At 45.8% G+C, this 18,711-nt stretch overlaps 1 protein-coding gene across 9 annotated transcripts in view; it reads right to left on the bottom strand.

The window, feature by feature from the left end:
- The window catches only part of INPP4B (inositol polyphosphate-4-phosphatase type II B), a 366,072-nt gene that overhangs the window by 280,627 nt on the left and 66,734 nt on the right, over nucleotides 1-18,711 (bottom strand). Inside the window, exon 1 of one of the 9 annotated variants that reach the window (XM_038564558.1) lies at nucleotides 16,448-16,586. The exons of 6 other annotated variants lie outside the window; for them this stretch is intronic. In XM_038564558.1, the coding sequence (XP_038420486.1) occupies nucleotides 16,448-16,512 (65 nt within the window). In that variant the 5' untranslated portion in view covers nucleotides 16,513-16,586. Of the gene's footprint in view, nucleotides 1-16,447; nucleotides 16,587-18,711 lie in introns of those variants that run through there. 2 more of the 9 variants (XM_038564562.1, XM_038564563.1) reach the window with 2 other exon arrangements.

Genomic DNA, 18,711 nt, shown 5'->3' with positions numbered 1-18,711 from the left:
TCTCCACAGCAGAGTTACAATCTGCCTTTAACCCAGCGTACTGGGTGATGCGTGACAAGAGTTCTTAGAGCCTTGGGACACGGGCTCAGCAAACGTGCGTGCTGACTCCCACACCTCAGAATGCAGCGGAATGCACAGCTACCTTGATGGATCACCCTCCTGACCATGACAGCAGCTGTTCATCCATAAGTACGTGGCAATTCAGAATAGGCTTCGTGAGCCCAGCCCATCTAGATGTAGGAAAAGCCAAGTAGGGGTAGTCCGGTTGCCCCATATATTTGGAGCTCTCATTCATTTCCATTTTGCGTCTTTTATCTATCCTGGACACTCAAGGGATAAACTTGCCAGAACAGTTCAGAGAGAGGACAAAAAAGAACTTTAAAATCATGAATTCCAATTCTTCAAGAAAATCCAGGTATAAAAACGAACTCACATTATGGAATACAGAGGAAAGGACAACCTCTTTTTTTAAAGGCGGAAGGGCAGAGGGAGAGAGAGAGAATACCAAGCAGGCTCCATGCCCAGGATGGAGCCCTGAAGCGGGGCTTGACACAGGGGCTTGATCCCAAGACCCTGAGGTCATGACTTGCACCAAAATCAAGAGCTGGACCCTTAGCCAACTGGGGCACCCAAGCACCGAGGAGCAAAGAACAATCTTAAATGTATTAAATCCAAAGTCCTCACATCACAAATTATGAAACTGTAACCCAGAGGTCCGATCCTTCACTGCAATGACCTTTATCCTTGGGATTTACCTTAGATGCTATCACGCATAGTCCAGAGTTTAAATACACCCACCTACATCAGCCTGGTGTATCAGTCACACACTTCTGCAAAACAAACCGTCCTGATCATTGGCGCCTTAAAACAACGGTACGTTGTTTCTCATGTTTCTGTGAGTGCACCGTGCAGTGCTGTTCTTTTCATCTGGGCTCACTCATGGCGCCCAGTCAGCTAGTCACTCGGCGGTGGCTCGATGCTCTAACACGCCCTCACTCGCATCCTCGGGCCCCAGCTAGGGTGGCTGCAACAGCTGCAACATCTAGGATATTCTCTCCATGCAATCTTTCATCTGGGTTTTGCACACGATGCTAGAGGTGTTCCAAGAAGACAAAAGTATAAGTGGTCAGGCCTCTAGAAACAGAGGTTCAGAAGTCCCATTAAGTCACTCTTGCCGTGTTCCGTCAGTCAAAGTAAGTCACAAGGACAGGGCGGATTCAAAGGGTAAGAAAACAGACGCCACCTCTTTATAGGAGGAGCTGCAAAGATTCTGTGTCTTCAGAATCTACCAACCCAGACAGAAGAGGCTAAATTATTTTTTTAAAAGATTTATTTATTTATTTATGATAGACATAGAGAAAGAGAGAGGCAGAGACACAGGAGGAGAGAGAAGCAGGCTCCATGCCAGGAGCCCGATGTGGGACTCGATCCTGGGACTCCAGGATCATGCCCTGGGCCAAAGGCAGGCGCTAAACTGCTGAGCCACCCAGGGATTCCCAAAGAGGCTAAACTAAATGAAAATTTGATTTCCTTTGTTTTCAATAGAATATACCCCTAGGGACCATGGTCATTGATTCCTGCATGCTTCAGGTCATTCATCAGTTTGGATTCTAACAAACAGAAACCACGCCAATGCCATGCCTCTATACAATTTCTACATCATAACTGACACTCGCTAAACACATAATCGTAACAATGGGGACAGAAGTATACACAGGCATGTTTCGCAGAAAATAAACTAGATTTGGTAAATTTATTTATTAGACACACATTCGTATCTGTTATGAAAAGTTATGACCTTCTCAGCTGAGAAAAGCAATTACTTTTTTGCATGGAGGATCTTTATATTAGAACACAAAGGAGATTTTTTTGAACTTTTGTTACCGGTTTCTGGCAAGACTAATGCATCCGAGGCAGGCAGCGTCTAATCATGCAAACTTCATAAAGCCATTCAACTTATCAGCACATGGGGCTACGGCAATCATCGCTTCAATCCTCAGGCCAATTAATTTCATTGACAAAACCCGTTTTTGTATAAAGACAGCCTTGATCATCCCTCCTACTGAATTGTTTCTTAATCTCAAGAGAAAGAGACGGTATGATTCAAATAATGCATCTGCTAAATGCATTTATCCTCACAGGTCCTACAGGGCTACAAATATGAGAACTAGGCAGTTTTATTCTCCAGAATTTTTAAGACTGTAAGGGCAAAAGAAAAAAAAAAGAAAAAAGAAAAGACTGTAACGGCAAAAAGAAAAAAGACTTTGCAAACAATTGGTTTACAAATGTTTGAAATGACAGAATGTTGGAGAAAAGGTCCAGGTCACAACGCAAGTTCAAAGGGAGAAGATATCACATTAAGGGATTTTAAAAATGTGCATAAAAAAAACAAAAATAAATAAAAATAAAAAATGTGCATAAGTGGTGAGACGTATACTACGTCCTTGCATACAGGGTAAGGTTTTTGCCAGGACAGAAAGGGAGGACAACATCTAGATGGAAGGGAGAGGGGAAAGATGCGAGAATTAATCAAACCAGCAAACACAAGTGAGTGATTGGTATTATGAGGATGTGAGGTCTAAAAAGAGAAAACTCCTAAGAAACAAGAGTACAAATGTAGCCTGGAGCCAGGCTACAGAGGAATTCACCTTATTTTAGACGGTAAGGGGAGCTGGTGAAATAAAATAATCAGAGTAGTATTTTTACCATCAATCCGATAGCAATGACTATGGCTGATTGCAGAGGCAGCGAGCGGCTAGCACGAGGCTAGGCACCTACCGCAATAAGACGCATGAGGATCCCAAGGCCGCAACCAGAGGAGAGAGAATCAAGTGCACCGACGGACAAAGACGACACGGGGTCTCAGAGAGACAGGCCACGTAGGGCAAGAATGTGCACCTCCCACTGTTCGAATGAGGAGACAGTGGTAGGAAAACGCGGGTGGTCTCACTATCTTCAGGCCTCCGAGCTCCAGTTCCTGCGGGGGGAGGGGGGGGCGGTGCTTTGCTTCGACGGCCGTCGGCAGGTCCGAGGGCTGCAGGGCCACCAGGCCATAAAAGCAGTGACCAGGCGGGGGAGGAGGGCAAGAAGTGGGGCAGCCGAGGAGCCGGGCAGCTTCTAGGGAGGAGCCAGCTGGTAGGGCTGGCGGCCCCCCAGCCATACTAGGCCCCCCAGGAAGATGCATGGAGCCACCTGCTGGCGACACCGGCTGGAAGCCAGAATGAATCAAGTAACGGAGGTGAGAGAATCGAGGGCTTTGCTGAGTGTATTTTTGACTCTCACTCTACCGCTGTGGCTGAGAAGGGAGCCCCAGGAAGCCCAGGTTGAGGGGGCACGCGGGAGTGGGAGGAGGCGCTGTGGGTCCTGGCCGGCAGGAAGCAAAGACCAGGCCCTGGTGACAAGTGGGAGGAGGGGGCTGAGGCCATCGTCACCCCTCCTGGGCAAAGGCACAAGTGCGGGCACGGCTCCTCTTTCTCTTCAGACAAATCTCAAAAATAATGTCATCTCGAGCAATGGGAAAAAGCCCTCCTCTTTCTGTAGGAAAGCCCTCGTGTTCATGAACATGATGTGGGCACTGAATGAGGTAGCCATACCGCTGTCCTTTATGGCATTAGCATTTTATGATTTTGTGCTCTAGGGATTTTGATTTCCTGACCCCTTGATTGGTAATTAATCTCAAGCTCATAGACAACTACAGAGAATAAGAAAACATAAGATAACAAATACCCATATCCCCATCATTATTAATCTGATCATGACTTTTCGCTGTATTTGATTTAGTTCTACTTTTAAAGAAACATATAAAAAAAAAAAAGATGTAGATAAAGAAACACATTGAGCCTTTTGGGTCTCCCTTCTCAAGCCCATTTCTTGTGTTTTGCAATATATGTGAAGAGTTTGTTCATTTTTAACTACCCAACTAGTATGGGTATGCAATTTATTCATTTTATGTTTGTGGGCATTTAGATCTCCTGCAACTTTATACTAATACAAAATAAGAGGTGTCGCAAAGGAATTTTAGGAGACTGTGCAGCAACCCTGCCTAAATGCTATGATTATTTGGAGAGTTCAAATCCAGATGCTTTACTCTAGAGCTCTGCAAGCCATCCTGTTTCAGATCATGACAGACGTAGGGAACGAGCGTATTCGTAGGGTGCAGCGGCATAAAGAGAAAAGGACACTCGTAGGAAGTCAAAGTGCACCTGCCACTTGTGCCTCCCCCAACACATCTGGCCACCCTAAGGGCCGAGAAGAATCAAATCTCAATGGATTGCAAACCTTTCCCTATTTCTAGCCCAAGACTGTGTAGATAACACTGGTTGAGCAGGTCTGCCGCAGAGCAAGTCTTCTCAAAGTTGGCCACACGTTAGAACCTGCTGGGTTCTAACAATCCACTTGTGTCCCAGCTGTACCCTAGGCCAACTAAATTAGAGCACTGGGCAATAGGATCAAGACATTACTGCCTTTTAAATCTTCCAGATTTCCAAAATAAAAAATAATAAATAAATAAATCTTCCAGATTCCAAAGTAAAAAATAATAAATAAATAAATAAATAGATCTTCCAGATTCCAACCTGCAGCCAAGGTGGGGAACCATACTGAGCAGCATGCTCCCCACCTCCCCTGATTACGAGATTCACCTGCAACCCTTTTTACTGATGTATTTCCCAAGGCCCCAAACTCTCCTCCCAGGGCAGCCGGGGCAGCCGTCTACAGGTAGATGCCTGGAAGCGGAATTGCTGCGTCTCGACGGAACAGTGGCGAGAAGGCTCCGTTAAAGCCACTGAAAAGCCCCCATGTGCTGGAACGATCGACCCAAGCAAGTAATCTTTGCCTTTTCAGATAACGTCCGTGTCCGAGTGGCTCTTCCGACGTATTTTACTTCGATGAGCAGCTGTTAGCCTTGGAAGAATCCGTTCAGATCCCCCGCCCAAGGCCCCAGCTGAGCGTCGTTGAGCCCCGGCCCTGGAACCATCTCTGGTCCTCTTTGGCCTCCACCTGCAACCAGCACAGGACCCCGGGCTCCGCCTGGTGCAGCCACGCCTTGGCTCCCTCATTCATAAAAGGCCATCAGGACGTTGATAGTACCTACTGGCCCTGTTGGTGTGATGGCGATGGCCCAACAGGTAAAGAGTTAAAACACCTAGAATGTAAATGTTTAACAAAGGTAAGTTTTATTATGACGTCGGTTTACGTTTTCCAGTTCTCTCTTTGCGGACAGTCTCACAGGTTTATCACCTAGAATTCTTCCCATTTTCACCCACCCAAATTCCTTTATCCTCACTGACTGCAGCAACGGAAAAACAAAGTCTTAAAAATACCAAAATTATTAAACCTCTTATCGGGTAACAGATTCTCTCCATATATTTTCCAAAATATATTAAATAACTTTCTCTCCTTTTTGTCACCACCACCACCAGCAAATAATGTCGAGAGTTCTTAATTCAAAAAAACAAAAAACAAAAAACAAAAAACAACAACAACAAAAAAAAAACACACACCTCGGTTATGTCTACTTTAGTTTAAGCTTTGTGCCATCCTGACTCAATTTTTTTCAAGGATCTCTAGGTCTTGGTATCACACAACCTACTCTAATAACTTGTTGTAGAACTAAAATAACCCTTTTGGGCAGGAAATTTGTTTTCATGTCCAAGTTTATTCGGTCATGCTGAACTTTCATGCCATTTTCTCGAAGTTTGGGTTCTGTGCCCATTTAAAACCCTAGGACTTGTGATAGCTCTCGTTATTTAGTATTTACTGTCGAAAGAACTTCAAACCTTTAAAAAATATACTGGGATGTCAGAATGTTTTCTTTTGGGTTAAATTCCATATATAAGAGTAGCTTTCCAAGAAATACCAAAGGAAATGTTATTGAGGTAATTTTAATCATAAAGGGGCCCCCATCGTAGATCCTGAGACCAGGATTCTGGTAACATGTATATAAATTCTGGTCCTAATGTTCATATAAGCAATATTTCACACATACCAGTAATTAAGCTAATAGTTTCAAAGGCCACTGTCTAGAAGGATGAATAAGTAGCCAATCTAGCCGATATAAAACCAGGCCAAATTATAAAATGTGGCCACTTAGGATTATTAACAAAATTTACTACTTTGTCTTTTTTCCTGAGAAGCAGCTGGTCACCTAAAACCAACTGCTTTCTTTGGTGCCACCTAGAAAGGTGTCAACCATCAAGGTGTTTTGAAATCATTACTACAGGAGTAAACATTTAAAACCTGGGAAGTTCACAGAAAGCACCCTGAAACTACATCTCAGACATTTTTATTCTCAAAGACTACTTCATATTACGAAGGCAAATATAGTTACTGATACACTGAACATAATTAATCTGCCAAAATCTGTTTTTAGGCTGTGAAGAATTCAGGTCATTTCAGGGATGGGATAACGTCTATGTTAATTCTACAAATCCCACAGGAACCAGGTCAGGGATCTACATACCGAAAGGAAAACACTTTTATTTTATTTTATTTTATTTTATTTTATTATTTTATTTTATTTTATTATTTTATTTTATTATTTTATTTTATTTATTTTATATTTTATTATATTTTATTATATTTTACTATATTTTATTTTATTTTATTTTACTTTATTTTATTTTATTTTTGGAAAACACAATTTTAGATAAGAGCTGAAGATGATGATTATGGCAACTACAATGACAGACTATCTTTTAATTATGTAAGTTCACAAAAAAAGTGATCATCATTTTTAAAACATCAACTCGGGATCCCCGGGTGGTTCAGAGGTTTAGCACCTGCCTTTGGCCCGGGGCATGATCCTGGAGACCTGGGATCGAGTCCCATGTCGGGCTCCCTGTGTCTCTGCCTCTCTCTCTCTATGTCTATCATGAATAAATAAATAAAATCTTTAAAATAAAATAAAATAAAAAATAAAATGTCAACTCTAATATCCAATAGCCATGCAAATAGTTTGAAAATCCTACTAAAGTGATTCAGAATCTGGATCGGTACTTTTCCTACAGGAGCTGAGTGTGCACCAAGGGTTAATGTCTATATACACACATCTATGTGGTTGTTTTCTCACATAACTTGTGCAGACGCGTTATTTTTCCATGTACATCCTTTGAGTGTCACACTTGATACCTTCTCTTTACCTAATAACCACTTTATCCCAGGGTTCACCACGTCTGATCGATTTTTGTCTCCCAAGGATATCTAAAATCCGGCCACTTCTCTCCGTTCTGGTGCTACTCTGCCGGTCCAGCCACCACCATCTGCTCTTCTTGCTCATTCCTAACCTCCTTTACTCCATATTCCACATGGTGGGTAGAGCGACCATTTAAAAATACAAACAGAATTATGGCTCTTCTCTACTTAAAGCCACTCGGTGGTTCCCTAAATCGGATAAAATTAAGATATTATCAAGACTCTGCATGAACTGACATGTAGCCTGATTTCTAACAGGAGCATGAAGAGTCTTGGTGGGGGAACAGACGCTGCTGCTTGACCGCCTCTTGCTAATTCCTTCTCTGCTACCAGAGCCCAGTTTTGTTAGGACTGGCGATTTTCCCAGCTTTCCCTGTCTTTTCGAGTTGGCCGCCAGATTTCAGACAATGAGATGTAAGTGGATATATATGCTGAGGGACTTCCTTCAAGGTTCCAACGGAGTGTCTCTTACTCAAAGACACTTCCCCTAATTATCCTTTATAGAATTAAATTTCCTCCTAGTAATATCTCAAAATCCCATTTCTTCTTAGCATTGATTATAATTTTTAATCTGTTGGGTCGGTTCTATCGGATTCCTCTCCAAGACCTGGGAGAGCAATGAACATTTATGCCCTACTTGCTGCTATATAGTGTCGCCCGTCACAGTAGTCAATTGTCCCTTGGTGGCTTTGCTAAAAAATGGAGAATTTAAAGTCCAGAAAGAGGCTGTGTGGACCATGGCTACCTTCACAACTGGAGGCACCATTGACCAGTTGATCCACCTTGTCCACTCTGGAGTCCTGGAGCCACTGGTGCATCTGCTTACCATCCAAGACACCAAAATTGTTATCATCATCCTTGACGTTATCTCTTTTATCCTCCAGGCAGCAGAGAAGCTTTCAGAGAAGGAAAATCTGTGTCTTCTGATAGAAGAAATTGGTGGCATTGATGAAATTGAGGCTTTGCAACTTCATGAGAATCCTCAGGTTGCCCTGACTGCTTTGAACATTATCGAGAACCATTTTTGTGAGGGAGAAGAAAGTGGTGCAATATTACCAGCCCTGGACCAAGATAATGAATTCTTAAACCGCTTAACAAAAAAATACCAAGGCCCCACGACTTCTAAACAAAGGACCAAACTCTAATGGGTAACTTCTTCGAGAACCTTCTATGAATTGGCTTGGAACCGGTGTAAAGCTTTTTTGTTTGTTTGTTTTGTTTTTTGTTTTTTTTGGGGGGGGTGTAAAGCTTTTTAAACTAAATGTTAATAAAATTTTCAACACATTCAAAAAAAAACAGGAATGAGTAAAGTCACTAATGTTGTAAATATTTATCAACATTACAAACTATATAGAAGTCCGTATCTCAACAGACTTTGGTCTTATATTTATTTTGTTTAAGATACCATGCGTGGCAGTATGGGAAATATAACAGTAAGTATAACATGACTTCAAAAAGCAGTAGGCTCGTACAGGAGAAGAGCATGTACTGCAGTGACCAGGAAGGGCGGCAGGTGACATGAACATGGAAGAGATCCTACAGGAGTCCACAGGAAGGAGAAATCCCTAATGCCTGGCGTGTTGGAAGGTCCCCGGGGGCCTCAGCTGACCACAAAGTTGAGGACTATTGTTTCAATGGAGGCAGAGGATGAGGGTGCGTGGGTAGGAGGCAAGCAGCTCAAACCCAAGAGACTTAAAAGGCACTTTCAGAATTGCAGGTGGTAGGTGAGAAACTTTAGTAGCTCATTAAAAAAAAAAAAAAAAAAAGCAAATGTATCATTCCACTTATCGATTAGCTCAGCAAGAAAAGGTGCAGCTCATTCAGAAAAAAAAAAAGGAAAAAGAAAAGCAAATATAGGCTCACTTCCGCTTGAACTTACCTCCCGATTATATAAATTGACCCCGTAATTACCTTGATCCAACAATAACCTTTAAAAGCGTCTGTCCATATTATGACTATAATTTGCACGTAAATATTAAAGAACAAATGCATCTATAAAATGTCATCAGAGCAAGCTCTTTCCAATTTTAAAAGAGTCATTAAGACACCAATAAAAAATGAATTAAAAAAAAAGAGTCATTAAGTTTCTGCATGAGAATAAATACGGCAAATCACACAATGGAAAAGGAGAAATAATGCGCAACATGATCACAGACACGACCGTTTGGGCGTCATGTAGGCAGACGGTCCCTCAATCGTCTCTGTGCACTTCGGCATTATTACTCACGGAGTCTGATGCAATAAAAATAAGAGAATTCCGTGTGAATTCAGTTCGGCTCCACCGAACAAAGATTCCTTTAACACGTCCTGTGAGAGAGGCAACGAGCCGAAGGGTTGGTGTAGACTCAGAAATGCAAGACAAACAAAACATAGTCAATAAAGGGGAAAGCGTGGAATCAATGGAAACATCCTGAGGTTTCGAGGCATCGCCGTCATCATAATTGTAGGAAAAAGAAACAAGCCATGGATTTCCTGGCTGAAGCAAGTGGCGTCTGCTGCATCGGTCAAGGCCCAAGAAGAATCGGACGGTGCACTCGAGGGGGTGTCGCCGAGGAGGCGGATCGAAGTGACCTCTTGCAGGGGCCTAAGAGGGTCGAGCATGCAGGGTGGCCCCGGGAAACCCCACCCCAGTGGAAAGGACAGGACCGGAGCAGAGCCCGCAGGTCCCCTGACCTGGGACGTGGGGCCAGGAGTCCCGCCAACAGCCAACAAGGACTCTGGAGAGCCAGGAAAGCAGCCACTTCCAGAAACCCAGTGAGGGTGGGAGGGGATGGAGGGCTGCACGCCGCCCTCAGATTTTTCTCTCCCGCTGTGCCCTGACCTCGAGAGGAGGCTCACGTGGGCTGGATGCGTGCAAAGCTGAAAGCAAGAGAGCTCAGGCCCTGGGGGAGGCGGGGCCGGAGCGGACCAGGGAAGTGTGGAGAATGGTTGGGGGGGTGCAGGGGGGCAGGCAGAGGCAGACGAAATAACCAGCTTATTTGTTTAAAAAAAGGGAGTTTTAGAATGGAGCCCATCACGTTTGTTCATCAATAGCCTGAGGTTCCCAAAACCTGTTGGACATTCAACCAAGATGAAACATTGAATATAGAAAAATGCAAAAAAAAAAAAAAGAAAAAAAAAAAGAAAAAAGAAAAATGCACAAGTTTGGGGAGAATGTTTTATTTATTTATTTATTTACTTACTTACATATTTATTTATTTATTTATTCTTTTTGGGAGAATGTTTTAAAATGCTCTTGTCCTCAAAGCATCTCACATCCTGACATGGTCAGTCCACCTTACTAACCATCCATTAATGAAACAGATGAAAAAGAAAAAGAAAAAGAAAAAGAAAAAGAAAAAGAAAAAGAAAAAGAAAAAGAAAAAGAAAAAGAAAAAAAAAGAAAAAGAAAAAGAAAAAGAAAAAGAAAAGAAAAAAAAGAAACAAATGCCAGATATAAGCCTCCTCCTGGTTCGGGGAACACACAGGAGGAGAGCTGGAAAAATGTAGCATGTAATTTAGGTTACGTGAAATATTTATGTTAAGAACAAGTGATGATTAAATGCATTTAGGATTAGGGAAATGAGAGTGAATTATTAGGCATGGATAGATTTTTTTAAAAGATTTATTCCTGAGAGATACAGAGAGAGGCAGAGACACAGGCAGAGGGAGAAGCGGGCTCCGCGAGACTCGATCCCGGGACCCTGGGGTCACGACCTGAGCCAAAGGCAGATGCCTCACTGCTGAGCCACCTGGTGCTCCTGATTCTTTATCATAAAATAGAATTATCTACCTTCAGAATACTTCTAATGTGCTTCCCTCGGATGAATGTCCCGTATGTTTTTACCGGTTAACAGGGTATTTCGCCCACAGATGCGTCACGTGCGTCACGAAGGGAGGTCTGCTTTGATCCCGTTCCTATTCCTTTTCCCTCCGTTGTTTCCATCCCCATCCACAAATGAGACTCAATAGTTTTTATAGGATTCTTTCAATATTTGGGAGGGAAGAATGTATCTATCTGATGGAGGGAGGGAGAGTGCAAGTGGTGGGGAGGGGCAGAGGGCGAGGGCGAAGCGAGTCTCCACCGGGCAGGGAGCCCGAGATCCTGATCCGAGCTGAAGGCAGGCACTCCACGAGCCACCCGGGCGCCTCAGCTTTTCTATGATTAATGACTGCATGATTTTTCCTGCTTTGTTTCAAGGAGCATAAAGACACAGGCGTGAGCTTTCTTTAGCCCACAGTCCCCTGCAACTTCCCCTAAAGCCTCCACTCCGCCTTCCTGCAAAATTTCTAATAGCGTCAAACACTGAAGGGTGGTGATAAACAACAACCGCACGGTGTGGCTGATTTAATGCCCTAAACCCACGGGGAGGGTCATGTCTTCCTTTCTCCATTTCACCAAAGAGGAAACTGACGCCGTAGGGATGTTAATGGACTTGCCTGAGGTCACGTGACCAGTAACTAGCAGCCGTCAGAACTTGAACACAGATCTGCTTGCCCTTAGGGTTGGTCTTTGTGACCTTCTGTTCTCCTGCTCCCAATTAACACGTAGCAATGAATCTCCAGTCACCCAGCGATGCTCCCCCGGAGTTTGAGAACCTAACCCTACAACAGGACCACACACCCCCCTCCTGCTTTGCAATTCTACGTAGTGTATGTGTTTGGTCACTTTGCAGGGGTATTCTCGGGGCTGGGGAGATGATGATTTGAGTCCTTTATGGGTTTAGTCCGGGGCTGAAGATAGTAACCATCACAACAGAAAAAATAGGGTTGGAAATAACTGCCGGCCAGGCCCACTGACGGGCAAGTCGGAGCCCAGCGTGGTGTATTTCCGTCCCTCCAGCACCAAAATACCCAAATGGACGAAAGCCTCACCGCCATATGAGGCACCCCGTCCGCCAACCATGCTGCCTCTGCAACCACATAAGACCACGCGGTGAAAAAGGCTTACACGTGAAAAATAACCCATTCAAACAAAGGTCACAAAAAAAGCAAAACAACAGAAAAAAACAAAGGTCACTGTCCTGGCTTCAGGAATTAAAGCAGTTAATTCTTGTCTCATAGGTCTTCCACTAACCTTGCAAAAATATGATTATAATAATAACTGGCTTGGTATCCAGGGGTTACACCCCTCTTCCCTTTTAAGATACTTATTTATGTATTTTAGAGACGGGGGCACACAGGAGCAGGGGCAGAGGGCAGGGGGGAGGAGAGCAGAGAATCCCAAGCAGATTCCCCACCGAGGGCAGAGGCAACGTGGGGCTCGATCCCACAACCCCGAGATCGTGACCTCAGTTAAGATCAAGAAGCTGACCTGACCGAGCACCCAGGCGCCCCCCTCCTCTAAGTCAATCCTAACCATTGACTTAAATTCTGGTATTTTTTAATAGTACCATTATCGACTTAAATTTACCATCTGCCACACCAAATATCGACTCCCTTCTTTTCCAATATTCATCATTTTGGACAATGATATCTCTTTTCCTTCAGTCACAAAATATTAATGAGTAATGTCTTTTCCCTCCATATTCTGTGTAATAATAACGACCAATGTCTACACAGCATGTAGCCACTTACCAAAAGATAAAAGATCGTCCTTATTTATTTGTTGGTTCAAAAAACCCCATAATCTAAGAAAGTGGGGTTACGGAGGGGTAAAAGATATTACCTGCGATTCAAAAGGCGTACAACCTAATTAGAATGGGATAATATGTAAAAACATCAACAGGAACAAAAGACAAGGAATTGCTGGGATGTATGTTTGTACAAATTCCCATTGGATCAGAGAAAATCACGACCTGAATGGACAGAAAAGGACCTGAAGGCATGTTTCCCAAAGGACGTGCATGGGGAAAAAGAGGCAGGTGAGAAGAGAATTGGTGAAAGGAAAAAGGGGGACTACAGGGGGACAGAGACATGACAGGATGTCCGATGATCCAAGAGAAACAGGCCTGTAGGGGAAACACGGGGCTCCAGGTGGTGGTAGGGGGGTGAAACGGGGCATTTACTAAGGTCACAAGCTGGGCTCGCTTGGAGAGGAGACTTACCTGCCCGGCTCAGGAGCCTGGACGTCCTCCACAGGTGACAGGGAGAGAGGAAGGGGACAAGGAGGAGTCAAAGGACGAGAGGATGGAGGGAAGGAAGGGGAAGAGAAAAAGAGAAAGGAGACCTAGATGCCCTCGGCACTCCTCGAGTGTCCCCGGGTTGCTCTTGTCGAGGCGCATCTGGGCCCCGGGACCCCAGCAGAGCAGCCTCTTGGGGCTCTGCCCCCGCCAAGAGCCCTCAGCCACATTCTCAGGTTCTTCCCAAGAGACGACAAAACTGCTGAGACTCTCGATTCACAGCCTAAAAGGAGGAGGACGTCGTCCGCCCCGGCCTGCAGGGGAGCCACGATCCTGGGAGGCAGGGGTGCCGCGGCGCCCTGGCTGAGGCCCAACGCCAAGAAAGCCTCTGACGTCTCCGGAGCGGGACTTGTGGGCCGCAGACCACACCGCACCCATGAACGAGGAAGCATGACGTCACGGTTCAGTGGTCGGGGTCACCGTCGGCCAACACGCAAACCCAAGCAATTGGGGTTCATCCTCACGGTCCGTGTCCCAGACACAAATAAATGCCTCCGTGACAGTCAGCTCCCGCCCGGGACGGTGTCCGCGGTGATTGAAAAACCACTCACTCTCACGAAACGCCCTCACCTCCACACTATGAGTCCCACGGAGCTTGTTTGGAGTCTTGAAAAATCCCCGTTGGATTTTGTACTTTTTTGGGGGGGGGGGGGATTTTGTACTTAAAAATAAATCACCCCGACTAAAGTCGTTCGGACTCTGAAAAGACTCCCCAAGTCCTGCGTCTACGTCATCACACCGTGCGTTCAAGAGAAGGAAAAGACACAAAATATAATAAAAGGCAGCGGTGGCCACTTGGCTTCGGAACAGCTCGCGAGGCCGGGGGGGGGGGTGTTCTGCGGCGGGCGGGTCCCCCCACCCCGAGTTCCCGCTCTGTCCCCAGCGTGACTCCCGGCACTCGGTAGGCACGTGCGCCCCGACCGACGGCCACACACGGGCTCGAGGACAGGCAGCGGGGTGGACGACATCCTTTGCATCCCCCTCGTCGGCAGAGCTGCCCCCAGGAAGAAGCACCAGCTGAGTCCCCAGGCCCTGGAAGGGGTGCCCGGCAGCCCTCACCAGGCCCAGCCTCGGCCCCGCACCAAGGACTTACCCTCTGCGTCTGCCTACAAACACATAAATACAGAGGGCGAGCGGTGCACTTCTCTTCCGGACTTGAAATATAGAGGGTTTTAAGCCGAATCATTTATTTTCTTTGCCAAAACTGGGATCAGTCTCAAATAGCTGCAGGCGTTAACAATGACTGTTTTTGAAAATCTGACACTATGTTATGCAGCGTAGCGGAAAGAGCTCTGATTGAAGAGCCAGGACCTGTAGGTGTCATAAATCCTATTTTTGCATCTATATCGAATAGATTGGTGCCCTTTCATAAAGCAGAAAGTGTTTGAGAAGATGAATAGAGTAACGACGTTTGACCTTTTAAGGTTCTGAAAGCCCAAGATCATAAATCCCAAACACTTAGAGAAAAATGTGTTTTTAGTGAACACGTTAGAATTGCTTGCTCCCTTTGAGACCTAAAATATACAAGTAAAAACAAGTCTCACGGTAAAACGTGGTAGGTATCTAGGCAATAAGGGGCCCCGCTATTTAGGGTCCCGTAGAATGAAGCGATTAAGACGAGCAGACGCTGGAGCTGATTGTCCTTGCTCCTACCCTACGTCTAAGTCTCGGATCTCCCTGTGCCTCAGTTTTCCCACCTGGAAGATGGGAGACGTTCCTAACAGCACCTACCTCCCTGTAGAAAGAGACCTCTGACCTCCAGAACTGACCCAAAGAACCAGCATGGTCTATGGAAGCAAAAAATAAGTAAGTAAATAAAAAATCGGTCTGTGAGGAATTACCCGCCACGTACATTATTGAAGCTTCCCAGAACTTACAGCTTGGGTGACTCCTGGGGTCGTAAAAAAAGAAAGTAGAAACTGGAGCTGTCAATATTTTTGTGTCATTTTGGAGGAATTTCTCCAATTTCTTGGAGAATGCGAAGATTACGTGAGCAGATACGAGAAACGTGGGGAGGGCCACGTGATAGAGAGCGGTACTGCCACGGGATGATGACGAGGACGAGGGTGGTTACATAGAGGGTGGTGATTTTGAAATAAAAATCAAAAAATAAACAGGGGCAGCCCAGGTAGCTCGGCGGTTTAGCATTGCCTTCGGCCCAGGGCGTGACCCTGGGATCCCGGGATCGAGTCCCACGTCGGGCTCCCTGCGTGGAGCCTGCTTCTCCCTCTGCCTGTGCCTCTGCCTCTCTCTCTGTGTCTCATGAATAAATAAATAAAATCTTTAAAAAATAATAAAAAATAAAACGTACTTAAACATAAACACGTGAGGTAAAGAGTCCTTTAGGAAACATGATCTTTTACCAGCTCTCCAGCTGAGAATCTCCCCGCAAGTATTGTTAAAGCGAAAAAACAGAAATCACACCGAAAGGTCTGCAAAGTGAATCACGGTGCTGAAACACAGAGACCATCCTTCTCACGGTGCTGAAAGCAGCCTTGGCGAGGAGCCCGCGCCGGGCGGCTACCGCGTGTCAGGCACTGTGCCGGGCTCACTGCTGCACCCGCGTCCTATTTATCACCATCACCACGTCACTGTTTAATGAACTGAAACCCAGAATGACTGAGTGACCACCATGCTTGAAGAATTAATAGATTCTGGAACCTGGAAAAAAGCCCTGTTCGGACGGACACAGCTCACGATGCTGGCCATGATCTCAAAGCCTATTCCCAACTCAGACGCATCATTCACCCCAACAAGTCCTTTCTTATAATTTTTTTTTCAAGGATCTGGATTTCAATTTTTTTTTAAGATTTTATTTATTTATTCATGAGAGACACAGAGAGAGAGAGGCAGAGACACAGGCAGAGGGAGAAGCAGGCTCCATGCAGGGAGCCCGACGCAGGACTCCATCCCGGGACCCCAGGGTCACGCCCTGGGCCGAAGGCAGGCACTGCACCACTGAGCCACCCAGGCTGCCCAAGGATCTGTATTTCTTTCTTTCTTTCCTTTTTTTTTTTCCCCAAGGATCTGGATTTCTTAGCAAAACGCATTTGGGTAAACATTTTGGAAGATATACAATAAAGATTAAAAAAAAAAAAAAAAAAGACCGTGCACTATTTTTGAGCCGTTACGGGGAAAGCGCGCATAAACCAGACCTGAATGTAAATTCATTGCACGTTCTTTCTCGTCCCACCGCACAGTTTTCTTTTACGATGATCATGGGGAGCCCCGCATCTTGGCCAAACTAGTTCAAATCATCTGTTTGCTGATATTGTCATGGACACTGAGGAATGGTTGGACGACTCTCATGCTCTTTGAGGAAGTCATGTCACTGGTGGTTCTTCTGTGACAATTCATTCCGCATCAGAATCTCCAAGTGTGTCCCAAAAAAAAAAAAAAAAAAAAAAGATTCTCGAGCCTACTTGTTACTCACACGCACCCAGCACCCTGTTATTTCTCACTTGGTAAACTGAGTCAAGAAATGGGTCATAACGGACACACTGGCACAGAGGAAATTCTATCATTAAAAACAATGATTAAAACAAAACAAAAAAAAAGAATGATTAGAGAAAAAAAAAAAAATGCTTAGTTCGGGAAGTTCCAGCAAAGGCAAGACCCATCGGCAGACACGTGTGGCCCTGAATTCCCGGGCTCCACAGTCTCTTGGGGAGACAGACCTTCCCCACGAAGGCGTCCCAGCCACCCACACCGACCCTGCTCCCGCCGCCAGTATTTGTAGAGCACCGGCGCGGGCTTGGCCTCCATCCCGAGGACTCGGGCTTTTTCTCAACACCTGACCCTACACTATCTGGTTCCCCTCGTTTCTCCCCCTCACATTGTTTTTTACCTTTTTTCCCCCTTTTCTATTTATAGGACACAAACGTATTCCGGGACAGACGGTGCATTAGAAGTCGGTACACAGAGGCAGGCACGACGCTCGTTCCCAAAGTTCACACTCCAAGCAGAGCTAGACCCATAAACGGAGGATCGTGGCTCTGAGTGATGAGCCTTTCTCAAAAAAATTTTTTTAAAAAGATTTTATTGGCTTATTTATTGGAGAGAAAGTGGGAGTGGGCAGCAAGGCAGAGGGATAGAGAGGACCCCAAGCAGACTCTGCGGGGCTCGACCCCAAGACACGGAGGACGGGACCCGAGCCGAGATCTGGAGTCAGTCCCCATGCGCTGCGAGCTGGGTCTCAGGCCAAGGCTGGGGGACCAGCGGCAGCTGCACCACCTGCGACCGGCCTTCGGGCCCTGGCCCACGCCCCCCGAAGCAGAACACGGAGATACTTGTTTTTTGTTTTTTTTTTTAAAAAAAACTGTGGTCAAAATAATAATAATAATAATAATAAGATGACCACGTAACATGAAATGTATCATCGGTACCATACTTAGGGGTTCAGTTCAAGGGTGCCGGGTGCGCTCCCCAGGTCTCCGGACCTCACTGGGTGAAACCGTGACTCCACGTCCCTTCCCCGACAGCTTCCCCGCTCCCTCTCCCACCGACCCCGGGACCCACTCCTCTGCTCCCGCCTCTAGGACCTGGGATGGGGGCTTCCTCCAGTGGCTTCCCGACGTCTGTCCTCCTGCGTGGGCCGGTGTCATGTGGCGTGAGGCGTCAGGCTCGCTTCTCCAGCTCGAGGGTCCGATGGCCTCCTCCCTTTTCCAGGATGAATAGTGTTCCCTCGTGTGCAGGTGCCACATGCGCGCATCTGCTCGTCCCCCGACAACGGACACCTCCCCCGGCTGCTCAGACGCTGCTGCCTGGAATGTGGGTGTGCAGAGCTCGCCCAGATGCTGACCGCAGTTCTGGGGGAAATTCTTGGAAACAGGAAACGGGATCGCTGGGTCATAGGATGATTCCATTTGTAATTTTCTGAGGAACCTTCATACTGGTTCCCATAGCAGTTGCCCTGTTCTGCATTTCTACTGAGAGTTCACAATTTTCTCCACATCCTAGCCGTGGAGAAATGACGCTTATTTTTTATTTGTTTTTGTTTTGTTGTTGTTGTTGTTTTTGTTGGGTTTTTTTGTTTTGTTTTGGTTTTGTTGTTGTGGTTGGGTTTTTTGTTTTTGTTTTTGTTTTTGTTTTTGCAGTAGCCCTCCTCACAGGTGAGAGGTTGTGGTTGCTTTTCACCTTTTTTTTTAAGTAGTTATTTATTTTCTGATGGAGAGAGCATGCCCAAGCTGGGGGGGGAGCAGAGGGAGAGCCTCTGGAGCAGCCTCTCCGCTGAGCGCAGAGCCTGATGCAGGGATGTGGGGCTCGAGGCCGGGCTGGATCCCCGCCACCCGGGAGACCCTGTCCCGAGCTGAAGCCTTTTCACCTAAACCTAATCCCCTCTCTTCTCCACGTCAGTACTCCCCCAGTTTCTGACTTGGATCGTTTTCTCCTATTTTCTTTCTTGATTCTCTCTCTTACA

Source organism: Canis lupus, chromosome 19 (assembly GCF_011100685.1).
Source record: "Canis lupus familiaris isolate Mischka breed German Shepherd chromosome 19, alternate assembly UU_Cfam_GSD_1.0, whole genome shotgun sequence".
NCBI lineage: Eukaryota > Metazoa > Chordata > Mammalia > Carnivora > Canidae > Canis > Canis lupus.
Note: the sequence above shows the minus strand (reverse complement) of the source record. Positions and strands in the feature narration are given on the sequence as shown.